At 38.4% G+C, this 27435-nt stretch overlaps 1 protein-coding gene across 1 annotated transcript in view; it reads right to left on the bottom strand.

Moving 5' to 3' along the window:
- MTMR4 (myotubularin related protein 4) overlaps window positions 1–19091 on the bottom strand; it is a 36415-nt gene extending 17324 nt beyond the window's left edge. The window contains exons 1-3 of the mRNA XM_015817187.1: window positions 19062–19091; window positions 6506–6595; window positions 953–1069 (exon numbers count right to left, since the gene is read on the bottom strand). Coding sequence (XP_015672673.1) covers window positions 953–1069; window positions 6506–6595; window positions 19062–19064 — 210 coding nt within the window. The 5' untranslated portion in view covers window positions 19065–19091. The remainder of the gene's footprint in view (window positions 1–952; window positions 1070–6505; window positions 6596–19061) is intronic.
- Window positions 19092–27435: the final 8344 nt, after the last annotated feature.

Here is a 27435-nt window from a genome sequence, read left to right as displayed (position 1 = left end):
CGTTTATAATTCCCTGAAGCCAGGCTCGTGTACCCTCCCGAGCCGCCAGTACCAGCCAGGAGGGGCACGGATCCAGCAAACATGTGGTTGCATTCAGTCTCCCCAGGACACTGTCCACGTCATCGGGAGTCACAGAGTCAAACTCCTCCCAAATAACAGTCTCAAGACCTGCTCCTGTCACCTCCCCCGGGGCCACCCATATAAAGGACTATCTGCCTTCTGTGGCTTTGATATGGCTTGTATGATTGGGCAGAGTTGACATGCTCCAAGTCCTATCCATTAAGCAGTGTCACCTGATGAGGGAGGGAGGGAGGGAGGAAGGAGATTAAAGTGTCCAATGTATGGTAAAAAAGATATTGGCAATGAATATCGGAAATGCATGAATCTCGGTGCAATTAGAAACCATATTTTATGATTGAATATGCACAGCTTACTCCTTTCAAAGCACATTACAATCTGAAGCTATAGCCTTCCCATAAACAAAGCACAGATCATGCTAGGAGTTTGCCTTCATGAAGGCAATTATTCCTTAAAGAAATAATACCCAAATTGATATTCTCTTTGAAACATTTTGCAAGGTATGGTGGGTACCTCACTTGAGACATCTGAAGCTGTCTGACCAAGAGTGGTAAAGGACAAGGCAGAAGTCCCCAACCCACAGGGCCACGGCCCACTACTAGGCCGTGACCCATTTGGAACCAGGCCGCACAAGTATGGGTGAGTGGTGGGCGCTTGAGAGCATGCCTGCCACTTATACAAAACCATTCCCTCCCCCCTGCCAGGCCACCAAGCTGGAAAGATTGGGGACCACTGAGACAGGGGACTCTTCAAGTTTGCTTTGTGGCTCAGTGGAAGGATAAGCTACATAATTCGTTTCAAAGGGAAAGAAAGATTAACACAGAAAATATAGGCTCTTCCAGAAATAACCACTTAATATATTAACAAGACTTACATTGATTACAGAGTCCTTAAACTTGATATGGAGCCGATAGTTAGAGATGGCAATGATGGCATCGCTTGCATGGCCAAGATATTCCACACCCTCTCCTTGTAGCACAGTAAATGGAACCTAGAAAAGGGAAACTCACACATTAAAGTAGTTGCCGATTAACCAGCCAAGGTTACAGGGAGATATAGCATACCCCCATATAACCAATGGAATGCTCTGTTCAGAAAGAGATAGATCAAACACTTGTTTTCCAGCCCAAATTTCTAGTATTAACTTTCTTCATGTGCTGCGAATACATTATCTGAAGAAACTTTTATTTCAGTTTGTTCCTGCCTGAATTATAATATCCTCAGAAATTCTACTCCAGGTGCCCCCCAGCTCTGGTCTCTTTTCAGTGCCAAGCAATTATGCTTTATTGTCTCAGGTATTTTAACATTTTAATATTAATTTTGTTATGTGGCAAATGAAGCCTTTTACTACATTACATTTTTGAATTTTTAACTACTCCCAACTAGAAATGCATGTTTCAGCAGGTGGTGATCTCTGGGCAACGATATCTAGGCTCAGAAATCAGCAAGGTCAAGCCTGGTTAGTACTTGGATGGGAACTACCAGGAAGTTTCATGACAATAGGTAGTCTTCGACTTAGGACCACAATTGAGCCCAAAATTTCCTGTCAAGCATGGGAAAATCAGAAGTCCAGGCAGTTCAAATGAACATAAAGGTTTATTGTAAGCTTATGTTGTCTACAAGAATCTGAACTACTAATGGCCAAAGCAAATTGACAGTAGATAAGAGTCAATGGAATTCAAGATGGCTTGGACTTAGATGTCTTGGGGTTACAAAAGGACTTAAGACTGATGACATGTTTGACCCCTCCCATGGGCTTAGCTGGCTCATCTACATTTCCATTACTAAGCAAGATGGTTGTTAGGTGAGTTTTGCTCCATTTTACGACCTTTTTTGCCATAGTTGTTAAGTGAATCACTGCAGTTAAGTTAGTAATGTGGTTGTTAAATGAATCTGGCTTCCCCACTGACTTTGTCAGAAGGTTGCAAAGGGTGATCATGTGACCCTGGGACACTGCAACAGTCATAAATGCATTCTAGTTGCCAAGCATCTGAATTTTGATCACGTCACAATGGGAATGCTGCAATGGTCATAAGTGTGAAAAACAGTCATAAGTCACTTTTTTCAGTGCGGATGCAACTTCGAACGATTATTAAACAAATGTTTGTAAGTAGAGGACTACCTGTAAAGGCTATAGTAAGAACCTGAAAAACATCCCAGAAGAAAGGAATGGCAAACCATTTCTCTATTTCTACCAAGACAATTACATGTAATTTTGGAAATTGCTTTTGCTTTAATATTTTGAACTTTAGCCTGCTCTTTTAGCTTACATTTTTTAGATTATGATTTTGAAATATTTTGTGAACTGTCTTGGGAATGCTTTTATTTTGAAGAAAGATACTGTATCCCATTTATATCATTTAAATAAGTAACATTTCAAGTCAAAAGCATTGTCACTGGCACCTTATTAGGAAGTGTACAGAGAATGACAACATCTATTTGGGAATGACTGGGATAAATAAGAAATACTATAAGGAAATCCACAGAGATCTATATCATGAAGAATGATACCAGCTCTACTATGTATTTATAGCGTAAACGGATGCACAGCAGTTAATGCAACAATAGATGCACAACAGTTAAAACTTCTGATGTATGTAGCCATCCTAAAATTAAAATTAAGAAGTAAACTACTTTTATTTTTTCTTCAGTTCTAAAATATCATCTATGGACATACTTTAAAGTGACATCAATAATTAATTGTCTGAAAGGTCTTTGTCGTCGGTCTGCACTATATTTAAGTTGAAGTAAAAATACTTTTTTCCAGCTTTAATATTAAAGGGATATCTTCCCTATTGGCTAAAAATGTTTTCTATTTGATTTTTATTGGACAACTAGAAAATTTAACACATCCAGTGTTGAACAGAGGTCAGGATATTCCCACAAGACTGGAGTGCAATTTAGTCCATGCTGCTTCACTCTGAAAAACACAAGATGAAAACTATATATTTTAGTTTTTCAGTGTTTTGCAATAATGAAAGTGGAAACTAACTAGAGGAATTGATTATTTTAAGCTGTACTGTTTTGTACTCTTTAGAAAATGATCCAATAAAAAAAAAATGGTTGGGAAAGACTGTTGGGTGATTTTCCTGAATTCTTCAAACATATTTAAGCAGAAGGACTGACTAACTGGACAATGTGTACTAATTTACTTAAAACCCATCCAAAACAATTCAGAGAGATTATGATTCATATAGTGCAATTTTAGTGCAACAGAGTATCACATGGATTATCTTCATAGTTGATTCTTGATGAATTGCTGAAACAGGTTAAAGGAAAATTTGTTGCAAAGATTTCCATGAGATTCACCTATTTTGAATTCCAGTAATTTTCTAACTCAGTTATAAAAATATGTTTAATAAATCTGGATTGCATTTGCAAACATGTTTTAAAAGCCATCGTGGGAAAGTCTTTATTTTCAAGGGTGCATATAATTTTAATAAGTAAGTGACATCCCTAATCAAATGCACTGTCACTAACACCTTGGCAGAATATTAGCAGAGAATGACAACATCTGCTTGGCAATGATCAGATAGGGAATAATGGATATATTACAAAAACAGCAAGGTCTAACACCACTATCACCATCCAACAGGATTTCAGCTCTACTGTCTACCGGTAATGCAAAGATCCAATTGGACCTAGTTTTTATATAGTATCTTTTATATTGCCCCCCACCATCCCAGTCTCCCAGATTGAACCTTTCAGCTTCTTTTTCCCTCACTTCTAAAATAAGAACTTATATCTGCATTTTTAAACATTATTGAGGGATAACAACAATTGATTTTCTGAAAGTACTGGTTGTCAATCTGATGAGACTCAGTGCTTATAGTGCTTAAGATGCTGAACCAGGTTCAGAGGAGAACTAGATTCTTCCTTAAGCAGAGAAATCACATGAGTGACCTTAGGTCAGTCACTCCTGCTTAGCCCAAACCAGCATCACGCTCCACAACATGCTGGGTGAAAAATGAAACCCTTTGTCACATTATGCATTAATAAGCTTCACTGTAAGAACTAAGTGAGTAGAGTGCAAAAGGAACAGACAAAATAACTAAACAGGAGAATAACAACCTGGTTGTCAGTCTATGTTGCATTTGAGATGAATTGCAAAAGGCAGGGGGTTTGTTTCTGTTTAAGCATCAAGGACATCTTCCTTAATGACTTTTAGAAATAGTTTTTGTTGAGGTTTATTTCTTTGCTCAGATTAACCGGAAAATTAAAACTCACAGGTCTATATGAAAATGGATCAGGGATATGAAACTTGCACAAGAGTGTATAGATAGTTCTCGACTTACAACAGTTTGTTTAGTGACTCTTCAAAGTGGCAGTAGCACTGAAAAAAAGTGACGTATGACCGTTTTTCACTTACAACTATTNATATGATCAAAATTTGGATGGTTGACAGCTAGTTCATATTTATGGTGATTGCAGTATCCCGGGGTCATGTGATCACCTTTTGAGACTTTCTGACAAGCAAAGGGGAAGCCAGATTCACTTAACAACCATGTAACTAACTTAACAACTGCAGTGATTCACTTAACAACTGTGGCAAGAAATATTGTTAAAATTGGGCAAAATTCACTTAACAAATGTTTCGCTTAGCAACAGAAATTCGGGGCTCAATTGTGGTCATAAGTCAAGGACTACCTGTACTGCAATTCCATATTTAATTAATATTTTCACAGCTCACTTTATGTCTTTGAAGTAGTTTTCTCTCTTACAATTCTTTATGGCCAAAATGATGTAGCAAAACTGAAGAAAAGCTCAACAGTACCTCACAGAAAGCAGGTGAGGCATTTCTTTTTTATCACTGCTTTTTTTTAATCTAAAGGAAGCTGTGATGTAAGTATGCTCATACCTGGACTAGCAAGCCCCAAACTGACATGCATCCTTTGTTTTATCTGACTGTATGAACTTATGTAAAATAATTTTAAATGTCTTTAAAAAAATTACACAAGCCAAAATAAAAATGCATGTTTTAAATTCATTCCCGTGAAATTTTAATTATGTTGTGCCAAGAATGCCCATTCTTGGATTCCTCTTCAAAGAAAAGTTCGCCAGTCTCTAGAGGAAATAAAAGCTCATTAACTGGATGATCAATGACCCTACTTTTCTCTATGACTCCTTTTTTCCTAGGGCTCACGGAAAGATTCACCCTCTCCTCCAAACTATCACTGAGGAAATATGCTCAATAATGGTAACACTGAAATTCTCCATCTGTTTGAAATTCAATAATATCATTTTTATACAGAATTCAATTATATGACCATTTTTAAATCAAAGTGGGGAAAAAAACCCAACCCTGTTAAGTAAATTAATCTCCTTAAATCATCCTTATAAACCAAAGGAAACCAAGATACAACAGCTATACGCAGAAATCTGATTAGCAGTTTTAAAAAGTAATTTAAAGTTAAAGGACAAGAAATGTCTGGCTATATATCAGTCAAGCTGGAAAGCTAACAGCTTTTGCTTTCAACACTTGCATCCATCGAAGGCTTAGAAAGTAAAAAAATTGGATTCTAATTCTTTTTAAAGCCATTTGGTAAAACTACTGAGGGATTGTCATACAAATATCTTAGACTAATATCTAGTCTAATTGCTCATCCTCCATTCCCACTTACCAAAGCTTTTTAAGGGACATGTCCTCATGACATTAACTCACCCCGGCTTGCTGTGAAGGCAGTCTAGAGTTGCCCTTAATTATTTTGTTGAAATAGTGCTTTCCCTCTTATTGCAATACAAAATTTGCCATCGGACAACCTAAGGTGCCTCATACTGGTGATGAAGTAGTCAAGGATTGGGATCTGGGATATCACATGCACATAAAAGGGGTGGGGATTCAATTGCTCAGTTGCAATTGATGCTGGTGACCCCATCCCTACCCTTCCAGTAGATGGTCATGACTGGGATTAGTCCAGCTTCTGCTAATCATTTAGAGCTGCTGCAGGTACATCCTCTCTCCATCTGGTTTCTAGACAGGGCTATCCATATCCATTTTGAATTGGGCTACAAGAAAGACTTGAGTAGCTGGACAACTTCTTTTTCATTGTAATATCAATCACCCAGGAATTTAGTTCTGTTTGGTATTTGTGCTCTCTGTGTGTGTTTGTATATGTGTGTATTCTGGAAAGACAATGAAGCAGAAAAAGTATCTGTCCCACACTATGCTGAATTTAATACTCTATCCTCAAAATGGGAGAACCATGGTGCAATTTTTAAAATATATAGATCTACAGAGAAAAGACTTGAATGGCATTTGAGCAACAGTTAGAACTTGCAGCTACTGTTATAGGCATATATTTTATTCTCCTGTTACCAACTGTATGGAAAAAGATATTCTTTACATCTTTTGTCCCTACTTTAGTCATATGGGGTTTTTTTTTATATTATACACCATTCCTTTGCTAGTGAAACCCAAGTAACTTACCTGTAAAGACTCTTCTTCTTTAATCAGTTCTTTGTGTGGGAACAAATCCTTAGCTTGGATGTATTCTAGACTGGGAGGGCCTTCTTCACCCTAAAAACCAAACAGAAAAACAAATGCTTAGAGATGCACATGCAACAACCTGCGAAAACATATCAAACATATACTTATTTATGAATTCCATCTTTTTATTCAAGATGTCACATAGTACTCTCTCATAGACTTTTTGATTCTGTATGATACATTGTATTTAGAGATAGTGAAACTATTCATCAATAGTTTCCCAGTGAACTTACTTGAATGAGGGTGGATATTAATCAGAATTCTTTGTGCCCAGTCTTCTAGTCACCATATCCACACTACTCTCATATGCACAATCCACATATAATGGTGATAAGATGTACCTATATATAAATTTTCAAAGCACCCAGTATCCAGAAATATAATCTAATACTTTTATTAAACATAATATAGATTTACAATAAACCAGTTGGAAACTAAAGGCAAACAAATATAACTATTCCTAATCAACTAGTGATTCCAACAGTGTCCCTTTTGCTCCTTCTTATAATTAACTGGCCAATGCTAGCTTCACAAACATTCTTAATGTACAAAAATGACATAGCATAGGAATAGTAGCAGCAGCAGCAGCAGCAACAATAACAATTTGGAGAAACTGAGCTAAATTTATTTAACTTATTGTGGAACTATTTCTGTATTTCTATTTTACAACTGAAACTTTCAGCCTAACTCTACTTGAGGGTGGGATCTTCTAATACTCCTCAATATGGTTTCTCACCTAATCAAGGTCCACTACAATCTTCCAGTGGTATTCTATTTTTTTAAAAAAAAATTATAACTTCAACAGCCATACCTTTATTAACACATTTAAATGATGCCATTCCAAGGATCTTTCAGAACTAGATTTATCACAAGAATATTATTGTCATAATCATAATTATAAATTGACCTCTCTGGGATTATATTCAAAATGATCATCTAATCCATGTACCTGTTTCCCATAATAGTGAACCAAGTACTTTGGAAAAGTCTACAATAGGCCCTGAAGGTGAAAATTATCACTATTGTTAAAAACAAATCATACTTTGTGAATGTTCCATAAGGTTATAGAAGAGAGTTTGGTGAGACTAAATGGTTATTAAAGTGAGCTAGATTTGTTGTGTGGATAGGTTCCTGTCACTTTTTCCAGTCTGGTAGAAATTTATCATCTTGATTTGTGCAAAGTAAGGATTTTTAAAAATGTGAACAATAAAGTTTCCTTAACACTGCTTTTATCTACCCAGGAAAGTCCTCAGGCAGCTTCTTAGGGAGATTGCATTTTTCTGTTTCAAATCAAAAATTTTCAGGGTATGGAAGAAGTTCTTAAGTAAATAAGCTATAGGAGTTTTGCATGATTGGAAAATACTTCAAATTCTCAGAACTAGCCCCAGGATTAGCCTGCATATTTTTACATGATCGTGATAGATAAAGATGAAGAATTTCTCTTTTGTTAAATCTGTTTGGAAGAAAAAGTAGACTCTTAAAGGATAAACATTCACCTCTAAAAAGAATATATTAGAAATCTAGGCATTACACATATTTGCAAATCACATTATCTGGCTCTAAATTCTATGGATTTTCTTATAATGCCTAGTACTTTTTCTTAGAAAATACTAAGAGGAAAATGGATTTAATCCTAGGTTCTGTTGATAGGACCAGCACTGCATATCCACTCCACTGAAGAGACCCAGTTTCTGGGGGGAAAAACATGACGAGGAAACATGTCTGCCTAGAAATATTGAGGCAGATGGATTATTACTCTGACCTGGTATAAATAGTTTTGTATGAGAACTTTCATCCTTATATATGTTTCTGATGTAGATCATGCTGATATAGGTGGTCCAGTCATCTGAAATTATTCTATAATTATTCTATACTATATTCACATATGTCCCAAAGGTGCTTTTTCAAGAGGCAATCAGACTTTCTTGTTTTTCTTTGAAGACATTTCACTTCTCATCCAAGAAGCTTCTTCAGCTCTATAGACATATATTCATGTATGCTATTCTATTTTTCTTCACCAGATATAAGATTTTCTTTGCCAGGTATAAGCAACTGTTATCACTAAGAGCAGCATTAAATCAGCTTTATTAAAATAACATTAAGTGCACAGACTAAAAAATGACAAAACTTTTGTGGAGTTAGCAGAAAATGTTAGCTTAGTATAGAAACAAACATTTCCATTTGAAACTGGAAACACTATTATCTGATGCTGATAACTGAATTTATTTATTTATATTAATTTATCATATCTAATAACCACCCATCTCCCTTACGTAGGGATTCTGGACAGTGTACAATAAAATATTAAAAACATAAAAACAGCATATGAAAGTTAAAAGAAGGAGGAATGTTAAAATTAATTAAAAGGTGGGGGGAGGGCTTCAGAGCACTAAGCAGCCCTAGAGGTATGTGCTCCTCTGTGCGCCCCAAGAAACCATGTGTTTTTACACCTTTTCTGAAGGCCAGGAGAGTAAAATTAATTAGTGATATGGAGTTGCTTCCTGCTAATCCAGTAATCACTTCTGCCCTCTGATAGTGATAAAGTATCAGTTCATCTAAATGTTTTTTAAAAAAAAACCTATTGAAGATGATATACCCTTCCCTTGAAATTCAACATTAAAACACCCATGTACATCAATCATTCCAAATATTTCACAAAGGGGTTTTTCTTTTACTCACATTCATATTTCACAGTATCAATAAATTCACATTTTATTAAAAAATATTAGCCACTTGAAACTGAGGAAAAAAGATCAGATGATTGAATAAAACAAAAATCAGATGTTTCAATAACATCTAGTTAAAATTTAAGAGAGCAATATGTATTAAACGACTGTTATTTCTAGTCAAAAGTTATTTCTCCTATAAATAACTGTCCAATATATCTTGCACGCTGCTTGTGCAAACATAAGACACACAGTATGTCAGGTTGCAATCAATGTGATTCAAGATGATAGTACCTAACTCATGATAGGAATACTCTTAGCATAATGGAGTTGTATATGTGTGTTTATTAGATCTCAACATCTTGACTGATTGTAATTTTAAAATACAAGTCCCTCATATACAAATGGATAGATGCAAAGGCCAAGTACTTTACTCTTATCATTCCCAATGACATTTTACTATTAGGAGACAGGCAGATAGATAGATAGGCTCAGAAACATCCCGTCATATAGGATGAAACTGCTAAACTATTCTTAATCTGCAACTTTGTGTTTTCACACACACTTTATCATAGGGGTCCTGGAAATATAAACATTGTATGTTGTGGCAAAACTAATATACAGATACACACATATCTTCATGGGTACCTGATGTCACCATTCTCTCATTTATTAATCTACTCAATATTTTTCCCATCAATAGCACAGGTTTTCATATCCTAATTAAATTAAACATCAGAGCCCTGTGAAATGGTTCACATGTCCCCATTATATTGCTCAACCTAAACTGGCCTTCCATTTAGGCATTGACCAGATCCAGACCTATAAAGCTCCAGACCACACCTCCAGGGAAATCTGAGGGCTCAGATCAGTCTCTTGCACCCATTCCCTTTTATTAAGCTGCATATATAGCACTCTATTAATTATCATGCCAACTGGACAGAGTGAATCATACAATTTCTGTCGGGCTTTTAACATTTGCATGCACTCTGTCACTGAACAAATGTTTCCCTACGGTTACCCATTTAAACCTCTTCTCAGACACACTATCAAGGGATAGGTTCTGTGTATCTTGGGCACAACACAATATCTTCAAAGCTAGAATCAGGACAACTTTTTACCTATATGACATTGTAAACAGCTAACTAACCTTGAGAACCCCTATGCCTCCCAGCAAACATTCCCATGACTTGTCCAACAGACTCATGTTTTCAGGTAAGTTTTATTCTTATTATGCTTCTTCCTCAAGTTTTTTCTCTCAGCAGGTTCAAATCAGAATCCTAGCAGGATGCACTCGGGAGGCCAGAGGTTAGTAGAGCACCATGCTGAGTAACTGTACTGAAAAATGCTGCCAAATGCTGCCCACTTTATGAGGTCAGCTTCAATTGGTATGAAGTGGGTATGAAGTATGAAGCAGGGTACTTTCCATCTTCCCTTATATCACAAAGGGATTTAATACATGCTAGCAAGCACAGTGGGGAATTCTAACAGGAAGACCCGTGTCTCAGTAAACCTAAGCCATCGCTTTGGCAGCTACGTGGCTGTGATTCAATTAAGCACAAAGCAGCCAGAAAGTGGGAATCACAGGTTCTGTAGGTGAATGTGAACCTGTTCTCAGCAGGCCAGCATCAATGTACTGGAGTATACAATGTCCTATAGATTAGGAAAGCCAAACTTCTCCTTGTATGTTTTGCTCAGACAGTTCTCTTCAATGAGATCACTGGAATAAATCTGGCATCCCCAATTTGGAACCTCTAAGCTCCAGGTGACGATGAGGTACATATTCTGGGAATGATTCAAAAACAGAGCTAGGATATCAGCAAGAAGCACGTAAAATTAAGATAAGGAAGAAGAATGGGGAAGAGCCACTCCCCGAGCATTAGGGAGAGCCGTAAAAAGGGCCAGATGTCTCCAGGCAGACAGTACGTTTTCTTCCTGGCTCTGCCGCTCCACCCCCACCCCAAAACATCAAATGCAGAGAGAAATGCAGACTGAGGAACAGCCTTGCATGCAGTCAGTGGAGAGAAGACAAGGGTGGGAAACAGGGAACCTTACTTACAAAGCAGTTCAGCATGGAACAGGAGACACGGCCCGGCAGAGTCATGGTCGTTTCCAAAGCAGCTTGCTGTGCCTGGGGCATGCGAGTGGCATTGCTTCCCCCTGCCCCCTTGGCACAAATGGCTCAGGCAGACAGACAGACTGTGAGAAAAGCAAGCTCCTAAGCACGCCTAGAGCATCTCTGCCGCCAGAGACGGGAGCAGGTGCGCTGGCTGCTTCAGCAGCTGCCGACAATGGAGGGGAGGGAAAGGCAGGAGAAGGAGGAGGAAGAGAGACTCCACCTCCCTCTGATGAAACCAAGATGAAGCTCTGCCATGCTAGGGGTTCCCTGACAGCAAACACAGAAAATGGAGTCATCACTTCAGCCTACTAGGAGAATTCAGGGCTCTGCAATTCTCATTGTCCTCTGTCGTGGGGCTACAGCACAAGACTGCTTGGTATGCAGCTTAGCAGCCAGGCAGCATGTGCAGGAATGTCTGGGAACAATAGCAGACACCGCCTAGCTCAGTATATATATTACAGTAAGAAAAAGCAGCAGTAAGGATTCAGCTTGGTGCTTGTTTTCACAGTAAAGATGGGAATCCTGTTGGCAGAGCTCTGCCAAAGGGACACAGGATCTGTCAGCTCTGCTGCATAGCTTCCCAGGCCTGCAATCTCCTCTGGCTACGTGCCAAAGAATATACAGCTGACATCTCAGAAACAGTCCCAGTTCACAGAAAACCTGACATAACCACACAACAACTGTGTACACAAATTGTATTTTCATTTTTCCTTTTCAACATGTTCTTTTACCTATAACTAACGCTCTTCTGGGACATACATTAAATAGACAAAATTAATTAATTTTAAAATATCAGAATACCTAAATTTTACTCTAAACTGGCTTTCAAAAGCTATACCTGCGGTAGGTATAGGGAAGGGATTCCTTTGGGTTTGTTACAAACTCAGAGGCAAATGTATAGAATCACAAAGGGACTACAAAGGTGATCCCCTCTTAATACAAAAAAAAATAAATCCATCCTTGTAACACACTTGAGAGGTGGTCTATCTGAAAATTCTAATTAAACAAGAAATACAGAAAGAAGTCCACCAACTTTTGAAAACCAAGAGAAACTGCCAGTTTTTATAAACATACATATATACCCATCATATTATTCCTTTTCAAGGTAAGCAACGTTGTATAGAGCATAGAAAAGGAGGAAGAAATAATAAACCAAACAAATTAAAGATAAATTTACAATTTTTCTTTGCCTCCATCCTTGAGAACTCCAAGTAGTTTACAAATGTTAAAATAACATTTTATAATAATAATCCCGTTAGCTATATTTCTTTATACCTTTCATACCTTTCCTTTGTATGGTCATTCACTTTTGTATTCAATCCTTATTCTTTCAACACTCATTCATTCCTGATCATATCTTTTCTTCCTTATAACATACACTTAAATTTCCCATTGCATACAACTAACTTTTTGTTTTTCTTAACACTCAATATGGGCTACCAGATAGCAAAGTAGGAGAAAGACTATCCTTACACACAGCCATTTTCACTTAGTCCTTGCAAGAGAACACAATTTACTCACTACTTTGCAATCATGGTTTGCATGTCTTAAAATTCTTTATTCATTTTCCCATTTTATAAATATTTTACCAAAATACTCAAATTCATTCATTTTACTGTAGATTTTCATTATTTACTGTATATATAATTTGCAATTGTTCATTCTATCTTCTGTAGGGCAATTTCCTTAAAAAAAACCACCTTCCCATAGTTTTGGGATTTCCTGAATGAACGGTCTTCCACTCAAATATTAACCAGCTTTGACTCTTTGAGAACAAGCAAGGTGTTTAGATGCTGTCATGCTCTGTGACACTCTTACTTTTAGGGTTCTTCAAAGTTTTTTGAAGCTGTATTAATTGTTCAGTCAAACTAGTTTCTTATATCCTTCAATGCCACTTGTCCAAAGAAAGATATACTGTCTCTTTCATTACTTGTAATAACAAACTTAGATGTGAACAAGAGGAAGCAATTTCTTATGCTGCATCAATTCATATACTTTATTAAAAAAAAAAGCAGTAAAGACAATTTGAGAGCCAGTTTGGCATATCAGTTAATGGTAAAGCATTAGATACTGGGAGGCTGTGAATCCTGCCTTAAATGTTTAACCAACTGGGTAACTTTGGGCCAGTCACCCTCTCTCAGCCCTAGGAAAAGTCAGTATAGCAAACCATTTCCAGAAATGCTAACAAGAAAACAATGTATTCTGTGCTCTTCTCCAGAAAGATGCCAGAAGTCAAATCTGACTCAAAGGTGCACATATACACAAAGGATTTACTATCAATAATCGATGTTTCATGTTTCAAAATACCTGCTGGAAAGAAATAAACTGACACTTCCACTAAAATGGAACATGCAGCAATTGCAATATAGGTAGTCCTCGACTTATGATCACAATTGAGCCCAACATTTCTGTTGCTAAGCAAGACAGTTGTTAAGTGAGTTTTGCCCCATTTTACAACCTTTCTTGCCACAATTATTAAGTGAATCACTACAATTGTTAAAGTCAATAAGAGTTGTTAAGTGAAATTGGCTTGCCCATTGACTATGCTTGTCAGAAGGTTAGAAAAGGTGATCATGTGACTCTGGGACACTGCAACCATTATAAATATGAGCCAGTTGCCAAGTGTCCAAATTTTGATCACGGGACCACAGGCATGCTGCAATGATCATCAGTGTAAAAAACCAGTCGTAAGTCACTTTTTTCACTGCCATTGTAGTTGAGGACTAGCTATAAACCCTTCCAATACAATTTAGCAAAGTTGCAGTTTTGATCTGATGTAAGGTGGAACAAAAGAGGACAACCAACAAGAGCGATGGACTCAGTTACGGTGGCAATGAGTGCACCACTGGGAGACTTCAAAGGGCAGGTTAGGATAGATCAGTGATGGTGAACCTTTTAGAGACTGAGTGCCCAAACTGCAACCCAAAATCCACTTACGCATCGTCGAGTGACAGGTGGGTGTGGCCCATTGGGTGGGTGTGGCCCATTGGGTGGGCGTGGCTGCGGTGGTAATGGCAGACTGGGTGGGACTAAAAAGTTCAATCAATCAATTCCAACTTTGCAAGATCTTTTTTTTCCCCGCGAGAAGTTGAAATTGACTGAACCTTTTTTTTTTTTTTTTGCACACGGTGGCGGAGACCTAAAGCGAAAAGGTTTTATAAAACCCAGCTGAAGGCCTAGGACTGGGGCGACGACGCACGTGCCCACAGAGAGGGCTCTGAGTGCCGCCTCTGGTACCCGTGCCATAGGTTCGCCACCACTGGGATAGATCATTTTGAAGAAAATCTATCCATATGGTCACTATCTACCCAAAATTATCAAGATAATCAGTCCTGTCTGCGGAATGGGACACCTTGTCGTGGTCAGCTCGCTACTGCCAACTCATCTCTGCCAACTTGCCACTGGACAACTCCACACGGCTTATTTGCCACAGGGACAACTTACTGCAGGTGGCCAGAGGGAGAACTGGGCAGATGGGTGAGCAAGTAAGCAGTGGGCAGAGTGCAGAGCATGCTGGGGCAGGCACCAGGAAAGCAGCAACAGCAGCTGGGGGATTCCCTTTTTCATACATCCCGCCACTGCCGCCTCCCCACCACTCACCCTGACGTGCTCTGCACTCTGCCCACCTGCTCGGCTCTCCCTCCAGCCACCCACGAGGTGCTGGAGGTGTGAAGGGGATGAGTAAGGGTGTGGCAACTTTGGGGAGGATGAGCAGGTGTGCACGAGAGGTATGGCATGGGGATACATGAAAAGCATGGTGCAAACACAAAAGGTCTGGGGGATGATGCACAAGTGGGGGAGATTTACCCTAGTGACTTGCAACCTTAACCACTGACTTTCTGGGGAAACCGGTAAGGAAGATTGCAAATAGTGATCATGTCATTGTGGAATGCTGCAACTGGTCATAAGTGTGAAACAGCTGCCAAGCAACCAAATCATGATCATGTGACTGCAGCAATGCTGGGATTGCCGAAACTTCAAGGACCATTCATAATCACCATTCGTTCAGCGCTGTCATAATTTCAAATAGGTCAAGGACTACCTATAAGTCATAAGTCTGAGAGTTTAGCAGGAAGAATAGCTCCAATGTTAGGGATCTCAATATTCCCAACAGACAACTAAGGTATTTTTTTTCTCTTCTGAAATCCAGTGATGATTCAGACAAAGAAAAATGACCTCGAAAGAGATACAGAATGCTTCCAATGCCCCACTTATGCAGTGCTTAAAAGAAAATGACAGGAACAGCAGTGCATATGCACAGTGGGCAGGGTACCGTTTATATAAAAATCTTCACTTTGAGAAAATTATTGATGTAGGCTTTGTGTGAAATACAAAGATCATGACAATTCATAGAATCACAGTTGGAAGGAATTTTGGCAGTCATCTAGTTCAATCTTTTGCTCAATACAGAACCAGCAATCCAGAATGCTGTGGTGGTAGCAGCTCCCTTTCTCTGGCTTTTTACCCCTTCTATTGGGCACTTGATACCATGGTTCCTTTAACAGTTAAGACTCCTCAGAGATATTTTCAAAATGCAGCATTATCACCCTTTTTGTCTAAGCTGCCACCACCTGTTTCAGTTATGGAGCCCACCACCATAAATAAAAAGGAAATACTCTTTATTTTCTACTCTCACACTTGTAATTAATGTGGATAAATTTTATAACTTTATCTTGCTGATGCATGGTATCTAAGGACTGACAATGATGAGTATAATCTAAGATACAAAAGTATGATTTTACTAAAAGAACTTTGATCCCACAAAGCAAAACTACCTATCTGGTCACTGGACACTAGAGACTGGACAACTATTTGTCTAAAATGTTATAGGGTTTCCTGCTTGAACAGGGGGTAGGCTAGAAGACCTTCAAGGTCCCTTCCAACTGTTATTCTGGTCACTAATCCTTCTCTACAATGATAATACTTTGACACTGGGGAATCTGTATTTAAAAACCTTTCTCTCAAGCTGAGCTAAATGTGCTACACTTTTTCTCACATTAATCATCAACTATCCCCCCCTCAACTGACCTCCAATGACTAGAAATCGCCATCACCATATTCCCAACTGTCATCTATCTCCTCTCAGCATCCCTTTTCTTAATCTTTCCTGGTTAGAAAAAAGAAATGTTAAGAAACGTAATTCTTCAGGGGAGTCAGCCACTACAGCAGGTACAATGTCTGACAGAGGTTATAACCTCGGAATTCAGTTCAACTGCCAATTAACTCATCATTAGGAATGTCCCAATTCCACCATAATTTCCATGGTTCTGGATTTGTACATGGAATCAACAAATAACAACTTTGTTCTATCCATAACAGACTTTCAGGCAACACAATTATCATATCGTGTTTTAACTGTTCTTTTCTTAACATTGAAAATTATAGGACTTGGTTTCTGCTCCACTCATTATCTAAGCTGCTCTTTTCTAAACATTGTACTACAGGTAGTCCTCAACTTACAACAACTGAGCCCAAATTTTCTGTTGTTAAGTAAGATAGCTGTTAAGTGAGTTTTGCCCCATTTTATGACCTTTCTTGCCACAGTTGCTAAGTGAATCACTGTAGTTGTTAAGTTAGTAACATGGTGGTTATGTGAATCTGGCTTCCCCATTGACTTGGCTGGTCAGAAGGTTGCAAAAGGTGATCACATAACCCTGGAACACTGCAACTGTCATAAATATGAGTCAACTGTCAATTGTCTGAATTTTGATCACATGACCATGGGGATGCTGCAAAATCGTAACTGTGAAAAATGGACAAAAGGGATGTGGAGTTATGTTAATGGAAATATGGATGTTTAGTAGAATAATGAGTTGAAAGAAACTGTCAAAAAAGGGAAAACATATAGACTGCTGAAAATGGTAAAAAGAATGTGAAGTTGCAAAGAATGTGGTCAAAAATCAAGGAAATGTTAAAATCAAAAGAAAGAAAATTACAAAGTCATTTAATTAGAATTAAAAAATATTTTGGAAGTGAATGAAAAGAGCTAAACAAGAAGCTTCAAGCAAAATGAATGGAATTTAAAATAAATATGATGGGATGATTTGGGATGAAATTAAACTAAAAGAACGCTGGGAGGAATATTTTAGAGAACTGTATGGGAACAATAACTGTATGGAAAAGAACAGAGTTGAAACAAATTCCAGAAATGTTCATGTCCATGAAAAATACTTATATAAATTTTAAATCCTGAGAGAAAGCTGCAAAATGGCAAGTTTGAAGGTGTAGATAATTAAATTGAAGAAATGCTAAATATGGTGGTGGCTTGTTTATGCTGTGATTTTGTCATTTGTTTAATGCTCATGTATGAAGATAGCATATAGGTCTGATGACTGGAACAAAGCTGTCACTGTTCCTCTATGCAAAGGGAAATATTAAAAAAAAGTAAAGGTCAACTCACAAGTATTAATCTGTTATGCAAACCTGGGAAAGCGCTTGGCCAAATTAAAAGGATGCAAGGGATGACAATAAGCGAAATATGGGAAGTAGAATGCAGCTTTACTCAAGGCAGAGGGTGAACAGAGATTTTTGTTCTTTGATAGGTCACTGAGAAATGTACAACTAATCATGAAGTTGCCAGTGCAATCATTAAGTTTGCCATCTGCAATGAAAACATATTGTTCCTTGCAATCATTAAAATTTTCAATGCTAATGGAGTGAGCCTACTATTGTTCAGGGCATGGCTCTGCACATATTCTAATTATTCACACTTTGAAACCATCCAATCCAAAATCACCAGAACTTTACTGCAAGTTTCCTGTTCTACTTCAAGTGAGCTTCTTCAATTAGAACTTAGTTGCCCCTCTCTATCACTTCAAATGAGAATCTGCTGCCTGAAAAAAAGAGAAGGAAACAGACTCTCTGCAGTGAATTATGCATAGCTTACGTTGGCTGATTAACTTCACTTCCATTTAGAAAAAGACCTTTGCCAGCTATTCATCCTCCAATGGTTTTTCTGTCCCATTCCTATTGTCACTTGGAATAATTACCTATTTAAGTAATTAAATAGAGAGTCCTTGATCTAGACATATAGATCCACAGATCTAAAATTTCACCTTATTAATCAGGGACCTTTTTCACAGAGAGTGAGCATAACTATTGCCATGTTCACATAACATACTATTCTTGAACAAATAAACCATATTATGATTTTTTTGTGTGTGCTCTGGAACTGAGCCTCTTAGCATCACTCTAACTAGCAAAACAATGTGGAGATTTTCTTCCAGTGATCATTTAAGAATCATAAATGTACAACTCTGAAAAAGTACTGGTAATCACTATACAAAATAAAGGTCTTCCCCACAGAATTAAACATCTAGAGTAGTTCCTGTTACATTCCTATGGATGGATGTTCCATTTGACACCTACCCAATTTCTTTCCATATCCCTGTCTTATTAGCAGAGAGTAAATTCTCTGAATAGAAACAGCATCCCTTTTTATATGGAATCAACACATTATACAAAAAATAAACAATAAAAAAGCTAGAAAAACCCTATTCTAATTAAAAAAATGCTATATCTATCCCAGTTCTGCAACACTTGAACTTGGATCAGTTCCATTTTAGCTCTTTCTGTAGCATATTCTTATCTGTCATATACTGTTACAGAAACCAAAGATCAAGCAATTATGAAATAAATCCTCTTCAACCACTGCGGTAAAACTTTACGAACACATACAACAGAATGAAACAGAAATAAAAATAACATTCACCATGATTTTCTCTGATTCCTGGCCCTCTCTGATTTTTTTCCCAGAACTGCTGCTGGAGATCCACCTACTGGGGGGAAAAAAGAAAGATTAGGTAGATAAACGGATCACCAAAATGCAATCAGAAGCAAAAGCAAATCTTCATTAATTATATTTTACAACACCATGATTTAAAGCATTAAATTAGAAGAATATCTTACAGTCTTCTATTATGCAACAATGCACCCAGAATAAAACTATGAAACTCTCCAAAACAGCAGGAGAGAGTAAATGGTTAAACTCCTCCCTCTCGGTAGCTACAAAGGTGAAAGAACAAAGTACATGAATCTACCACTGTTCCTAAAGCATGCTTCAACAACTGGCTATAATAAGAAAAATAAAAAAAAGAATAGCTACTATGCAGAAAATCCAGCAAAACAAAGACTTGGCTTCTGATTTAATCTCCTGTACTTTGCATTAAATCAATTATTTAATTAAAAATGAAAATGTGCACCTGCGGTATCTGTGAGAATCTAACTGGGGGTTCATATATGTTTATATTTTATAATGTTTGAATGTTTCTCCAATTACAAGACTCTGGAGAGGGCATATGTATTACTGTGTGCATGAATGAGGGTCTGAGCAGAGTGGATATTTTTGTGCTGCTCCAGTATACAATATATGTGTTTCCACTCTCAAATTGTCCCTGTTTTTGTGCATGGCTGTACTGAGAAGCACAGAGCAGGCTGCATACGCTCCATTCTGCTCACGTGACTGGGAAAGTGAAGGGAGGGGGAGGGGCTTAGAATACATTATTTTGCAGCATACCAAGCTGCTACCTGATTACCTCTCCCATGGGATACATTCCAGATGTATTTTTCCAGTGTTTTTTCCTCAGTCTATCGATCAATCTGGCCCATTTTCCAACTTGATCTTTCCTTAGTTGGCTTCTCCTGCTATGCTGAACTTAGTCTTGTGGTTTTTTTTTTTATTGAGTTATCCTGTTGTTGATAGACAGGATTCCGATATCCCTTTACATAACTTCCTTCCAACCTTCTGCTGGGTTGCAAATGACAAGGTAGGGGAAACAAGTCACTTCTGGAACGGTTTCCAACCTTTTTACCGGCAGGGGTCATGGGAGACATATCTATGTCTTCTTCTTCACAATGAAATAACCTATGGCAGTGGTGGCGAACCTATGGCACGGGTGCCAGAGGCGGCACTCAGAGCCCTCTCTGTGGGCACCCGCGCCGTCACCCCAGTCCTAGGCCTTCAGCTGGGTTTTATAAATCCTTTTCGCTTTAGGCCTCCGCCGCCTTGCGCAAAAAAAAAGGTTCAATCAATCAGTCAATTTCAACTTCTCGCGGGGGGGGGGGAAAGATCTTGCAAAGTTGGAATTGATTGAACTTTTTAGTCCCACCCAATCTGCCATTACTACCGCAGCCACGCCCACCCAATGGGCCACGCCCACCCAATGGCCACACCCACCCGGCACCTGATGATGCATAAGTGGGTTTTGGGTTGCAGTTTGGGCACTCGGTCTCTAAAAGGTTCGCCATCACTGACATATGGTGTTTCTGCTTTCCCCTCCTGTTGTGATGAGATAGTCCTCGACTTACAGCACTGAAAAAAGTGACTTATGACCATTTTTCACCCTTGTAACTGTTGCAGCATCCCCCTAGGCACGTGATACTGCATCCAGTTTTGGTCACCACGATGTAAAAAAGATGTTGAGACTCTAGAAAGAGTACAGAGAAGAGCAACAAAGATGATTAGGGGACTGGAGGCTAAAGCATATGAGGAACGGTTGCTGGAATTGGGTATGTCTAGTTTAACGAAGAGAAGGACGAGGGGAGACATGATAGCAGTCTTCCAATATCTCAGGGGCTGCCACAAAGAAGAGGGAGTCAAGCTATTCTCCAAGGCGCCTAAAGGCAGGACGAGAAGCAATGGGTGGAAACTGATCAAGGAGAGAAGCAACTTAGAACTAAGGAGAAACTTCCTGACAGTTAAAACAATTAACCAATGGAACAACCTTCCTCCAGAAGCGGTGAATGCTCCAACACTGGAAGTTTTTAAGAAGAGACTGGACAGCCGTTTGTCTGAAATGGTGTAGGGTTCCTGCCTGGGCAGGGGGTTGGACTCGATGACCTCCAAGGTCCCTTCCAACTTTATTATTATTATTATTATTATTATTATTATTATTATTATTATTATTATTATTATTATTATTATTANGAAGTGGTGAATGCTCCAACACTGGAAGTTTTTAAGAAGAGACTGGACAGCCGTTTGTCTGAAATGGTGTAGGGTTCCTGCCTGGGCAGGGGGTTGGACTCGATGACCTCCAAGGTCCCTTCCAACTTTATTATTATTATTATTATTATTATTATTATTATTATTATTATTATTATTATTATTATTATTATTATTATATATTTATGTCGGTTGTAGTGTTCCAGGGTCATGTGATTAACCTTTGCGACCTTCTGACAAGCAAAGTCATTGGGGAAGCCAGATTTACTTAACAACCGTGTTACTAACTTAACAACTGCAATGATGCACTTAACAACTGAGGCAAGAAAGGTCATAAAATGGGCCAATATTTGCTTAACAAATGTCTTAGCAACATAAATTTTGGGCTCAATTTGGGTTGTGAGTCGAGGACTACCTGTATTCCAAGCTGATATCCGACTGCCTATCCCCATAGGGATATATTGGGCAATTTTTCAGGTTTATTTTTCCTCCACAGCCCCTGCACTGCTCTGGCTCTGGCTCATCTTGTACTTCAAATGTTCTTTTATCAGCTTCACCTTCCCCACCAAATTTAGTCCCATTTTGCTAAATTGGAAAGAATAACTTTGGTGTGAAATAAATATTTAATTGAAGTTTCTATTCGTCAAATTGGCTATATAGATTTTCCCTTTTTTCATTTATAGCTCTATCAATTACTAAAGAACTAACAGTGAGGAAGAACATCTAGTTAAGAACTAGATGGTGTAGAGGAGCATGAAGATAACCTTGGCAAAAAAATGCAAAAAACGTTAAGAAAAAGTAAAAAAAAATCAGTCCTGGGAAAAGAGAAGAAAACAAAAATCAGATTGTTTGGTATAAGAGGGGCAGAGGAACCAGATTCTGTTACTACAGCCTAAAACAGTAAAGGAACATTCCAGAAATCCTTCTTCAACCTGTTTCTTAACCTTCCCTTCCTTGAAGGGCTCACAACTATTAACAGAAATTGCAATAGACAGAACACTGATTTGGTCCCGGGGTGGTTCTGTTTGATTTGGTCCGATTCAGCAGGGATCTCAGTATTTTAAGGAAAGGGGGAAATAAATATATACTTCTTTGTTTTGGATTTTGGTGGCAAACCTATGACATATTTGTTAAAGGTAAATGCCGTGATGTTTTGGGTGACACACTGGTGTAACACCAACACCCAACTAATATTCTTGAAAAGACACCCCATTCTCATGTGATTTTCAGATGCTGTGGAAACCACAGAAGAATGGGGTGTGCTCTTGCACAGCCTCCGAAAATCACGTGAGAGGGCTGTCTTCTTATATGGACTCCAGAGTCTCCAAAAATCATGCAAGAATGAGGTTTTTGGAGGCTGCAGAGGCTGCAGAAAAGCATTCTCCTGAGCCACTGCAAGAACCAACGCCTTGTGCGACCTGGAGCAGCTTCCAGTAGGCTGCAGGGGCCTGTCAACAGTGCCTGAAGGTAAGTGGAATGCAGATTCCGGGGAGCACTGGGTCATGGGGTACAACTGTGCCTTGAAGAATGACACAAGGTGGTCGTTTTAAGTGGCAGCGATGGTACTAGGGCTGAAGTCAAGGCCTGGACCTCTACTTCAGACCCAGCCCAGTGTACTGTTCAGAGTTCTCACTTGAGGCACAAATGAGAGACTTAAATTACAGGCAGTCTTTAACAATTATTTGTTCAGCGACCATTCAAAGTTATGACAGCACTGAACGAATGATATTTATGACCAGTCCATGACGTTATGGCTACTGGAGCATCTTGTAATCATGTGATCAAAGTTCTGTCCTTTTGCCCACCCTGTACTCCATCTGTCTACTCTTGCCACCCACCTCCCTCTGGCTGGCGTCTGCTGTCTTCTTCCTCCTGCTGGCCCAGGATCCAGGGGCTGGGTGAAGGTGTGACCCCAGGACATGCATGGTGAGTGTGGCAGAGCAATGGAGCCTTCTCTGCCGAAGGGACATTGTTAGGTTCGGATGGGAAGGAAGCAGTGGGATGGAGCTGGCAGAGGGGGTAGGGCAGCTATGTGGGTGGCAGCTCCCTGTGTAGGTGGCATCAGTCCCCACTGAACAAAGCCTTGTGAAGCCGCCTCCTTTGTCTGGGAAGCCACTGCCTGCCCCTCCCGTCTCTTCCACTAGTTCTGTCCCACTGCCTCCTCCCCATCTGGGCCCAGTGAGTTCCCTTCAGCAGATGAGACTCTGCCACTCTGCCATGCACATCCCAGATCTGCACCCTGGGCCAGCACCTAGATACTGGGCCAGCAACAAGAAGAATAAAGTTCAGTTAAGGGCAGCAGGGATAGCAGTAGTGGAGTGGAAGCTATCCCAAAGTGCAAAGATGAGGAGGGGAGATAGACAAATAAGGGGAATTGAAGCAGAGGCAACTGTGGCAGGACAATATTTGAAATGGTATCAGGTGATATGAATAAGGAGAAAAATACCAAAACTAACACCATTCCTATCCCTGCATATCTTCAACAAAATATCATTTTGCCTGTGAGAATGATTGGCAAATTAGAACTAAGGGATATAGTACTATATATACTAAGTTATCCGGGATTTGATTTTGATAACATATATTTTAAATAAAACAAAATAGCTATAGCTGTGTTCCTTTCTTAGTGAAACTAAATAAGTCTTACTTGTGGAACAATCCTATAATATCAAAATTAAATCCCTTTTAATTTAATGGGAGTTATTACTTGGTAAGTGGGTTTAGGAGCAGAAAACTGGCTTATGCTTATTTAAAAACAGAGTTATCCTATACTTCTACTTTGACCAAAATTTAAGGACTCAGTAATTGGACTGATCATTCAGTAAATTGGATTACTCCAGAAGCAGCCGATACATGTTAGTGAACACACTAGGCACTTGGCTGTGCTAGCAGGGAAGCTAAACTACCAGTATATGCAAACACTGATTAATCAATTCATTGAACTGCAATCTTATATTTATTTCCCTGAAAGTAAGACATAGAACTCTATGATATTTTGTGCTTTAAGCTATTGTCAGCCTTAATATAAAAAAGTAATAAATTATGGGTGAAGACTTAAGCACAAATGCTAATATATTACTGTAGATATAACTGAAAACTATCTCTATTTCTGTATTTATGTGAAATAAAAGACAAAAAGTTCCTGATTTTATCAAATAAGAGTAGGAAACATAGTGTTATTTGCTGAAATTTTCCTTTCTACATAATTACTGCTGGTAAGGTTTTTTTTCCTTCTTGCATTGGTCATCTTACACATTGGTCTTCTGTTGCTCTCCAGCGAATGCACTTTGCCTCTAGCAGAAACGTCTTTTGGGGGTGGAGAGTCAATTAAATTTATTCAATTCAAGATTCTCACAGATGTTTAAAAAAATTTCTTCTACATTAAATAAGCCATGATTAAGACAGAGAAGGTCTCTTTTTAAATATACATACATTTTAATATAGCTTCCCACAAAAATATCTTCATTTCATAATCATTTTGTAAACCTTTACTTAGTTTCACTTTAGACCTAAAATAAGAAGACAAGAAACCAGAATTTATTAAGAAATCTAACACTATAAAGAAAGACAGGGATGACCTCATTTCTGAAAATAGCTGCTATTCTTTCAAAGTTAAAGGTTCATTTCTCCATTCTTTTGTAACTATCATCAGGTACAATTTTCAAAGCTAAACTCTTTCAATATAGTTCTCATTTATTTTCTATGCTTCCACTTTTGTGAACTCACATCTCCTTTTCCAATACACCGTATTTAGAAACTGTGATGTATCAAAAGTCCAGAATCCTGCTTCCCTAAATGATCAGTCAAATAATTTTAGGAACCAGTGCATGAAAGCAAAGGCAACTTTCATAAAGCAGTCTACCTCCAATTATAGTTTCACATAGCCATTACAATTAGTAGTAGACAGACCTTTCCTTCTTGAATCTGTCCAAGCATCCAACCTATGGCAGTGAATACCAAAAACAGACTACGTGCAGACTGTATAAAATGTTATAAACACCAGGTTAGCCCAACTATCCAAAGGGTATCTAAAGAGAATCCTCCATTTTTCGTACTGTCCACAGACCTTGCTTTCTCCTGAAGCAGCAGTACTATCGTCCATTCAGAAGTAATCAAAATAAGCCACTCTCTATCTTCATAAATGTTTTGCCTAGCTGTACTCACAGGTAATTTGCCTCTGTGCTCCCAGAAAGGTTTGAAGTTTTGAAGACAAAACTATATATCACATAGAAAGAAGTGAAGAGTCGTCCCAGCCCTATCTTACCTCTTTTCTTTGTGAGGAGGAGGAAGAGGAGGAGGAGAGAAGGAGGAAGAGGCAGATGGTCCTAGTCTTCTCTTTTACAAAGAGGGTCCTTTTATCACTGACATGAGAATTGGGAATAATTCTTCACTGCTTCAATATTAGCAAAGGGGTACTGGATTACAACAGCAGGGGACAGGGTCTGGAGTGATAGTCTTCCTTTTCAGGAAAGGCTTCATAGAATCTTTCCATATCATCTGGATAAGTAGGAAGCAAAACATTTTTAATTTGAGCTAGTTTGAGTTCAAAAAATTCTAACTGGATTTAGAACAGTTTTCATGTCCAGTCTAAGAATGCTCTGAGCATCAATATGAAAACACCTATTGTGAACTTGAAGCTGTTTCAAACACACATCCCTTCAGAAATAATCCATTTCGACTAAAAAAAACCCCATGTCCTTAGACCAAACAGGGCTTATAAACTCAGAAAACCTCAAATTCAAACTATCTTGCAAATCCTTAATTTGGACTACTAGGATTTTCTGCCTGCTCTATGGTTCAGAATTCTCAAGATGCAACATTGCAGTTGTGTGAAAAACAGAAGAAGGTCAAGTAAAATAGGCAAAAGAAATCAACAGTGCTCCATTTCCCACAAACTGAAGAATGAATACAAACCAAGTCTCTAGATCACAATCTTCATTCACACAAGTCTGATCTAAAAAAAAAAAATCCCTTGAGCAAATAGTTTCTAATGTGTCCCAGCATTTATCTTCATTAACAAAGATTAATTATGCTTCTCTAACAAATAAACATAGGTGGTAAAACTAGCTGAACGTGTAAATTTATGGAACGTTTAGAAGATTGCTCTGTGAAGATATTTATCATACACACAGTCCGTTAGTACTATAAACAATTGTTTCCCTGGAAAATTTTTATCTGCTGTGTTGCAGGTTTCTAACAAATTAGGTTTAATTTTTTTAAGATTTTAATTGTAAGCTACTTTGAGCAGTTAATGTGAACTAGACCAGGGTGTCAAACTGCCGGCCTGCGGGCCAGATGCGTCAGCCAAAACCACACTCACCCCATTGCCAGCAATGGGCAAAAAGTCACAATATGTCGCGACACGTCACGTGACGTTGTGAGTTTGACACCAGTGAACTAGGCAAATGTAAATATTGAAATAAAATAAAACAAAGAAAAGAATATTTTGGAAGTGAAAAGGATTTAAAGGAATTATAAGAAATTACTACCTCAAGCAACAAAGGTAATTCCAGTGGAAATTTAAAAGCTCACAGATACATTACAAGACTTATCTGATAGTCAAACTCCAGGAAATATATGTTAGGTGGCTAGTGGTTGGAAATTGGATTAAATTTATGAATATTCATAAAAATATTTTCCATGTGAGCATTAGAACTGGTCTTTTATTTACAAAGCATAAAATAAAAATGATTTTAGAATTGTTTAAAATTCGAGAATATATGAGAATCTGGATCACCCAAATTATTAAAAGATAAAATGCTTACTAAGTCATACCAGTTCACTTAATGAAGCTTATACTAGATAAGTCTATTTCCCTTATATATTTAAATATTAAAGAATATACATAATTTAAATACATATTTTTTGTAAAAAACATTCTTTTATTAAAAACAACAAAGATAAAAATCTAATACCAGAGAATCTCTATAACAAAAAGATCTTGCATTGGTCACGTTGGTAAATGATCTCTGGAGGGCCCGGGACAGGGGTTATTCCTCTGTCCTTGTTCTTTTGGACCTCTCGGCGGCTTTTGATACCGTGGACCACGGTATCATGCTGCGACGGTTGGGTGGGTTGGGAGTGGGGGGCACTGTTATGCGGTGGTTCTCCTCCTTCCTCACCGACCGTACGCAGTCTGTAT

Source organism: Protobothrops mucrosquamatus, unplaced genomic scaffold (genome assembly GCF_001527695.2).
Source record: "Protobothrops mucrosquamatus isolate PMUCROS unplaced genomic scaffold, P.Mucros_1.0 scaffold562, whole genome shotgun sequence".
NCBI classification, from domain to species: domain Eukaryota; kingdom Metazoa; phylum Chordata; class Lepidosauria; order Squamata; family Viperidae; genus Protobothrops; species Protobothrops mucrosquamatus.
The sequence above is the reverse complement of the archived record's forward strand: the minus strand, read 5'-3'. Positions and strand labels throughout refer to the sequence as shown.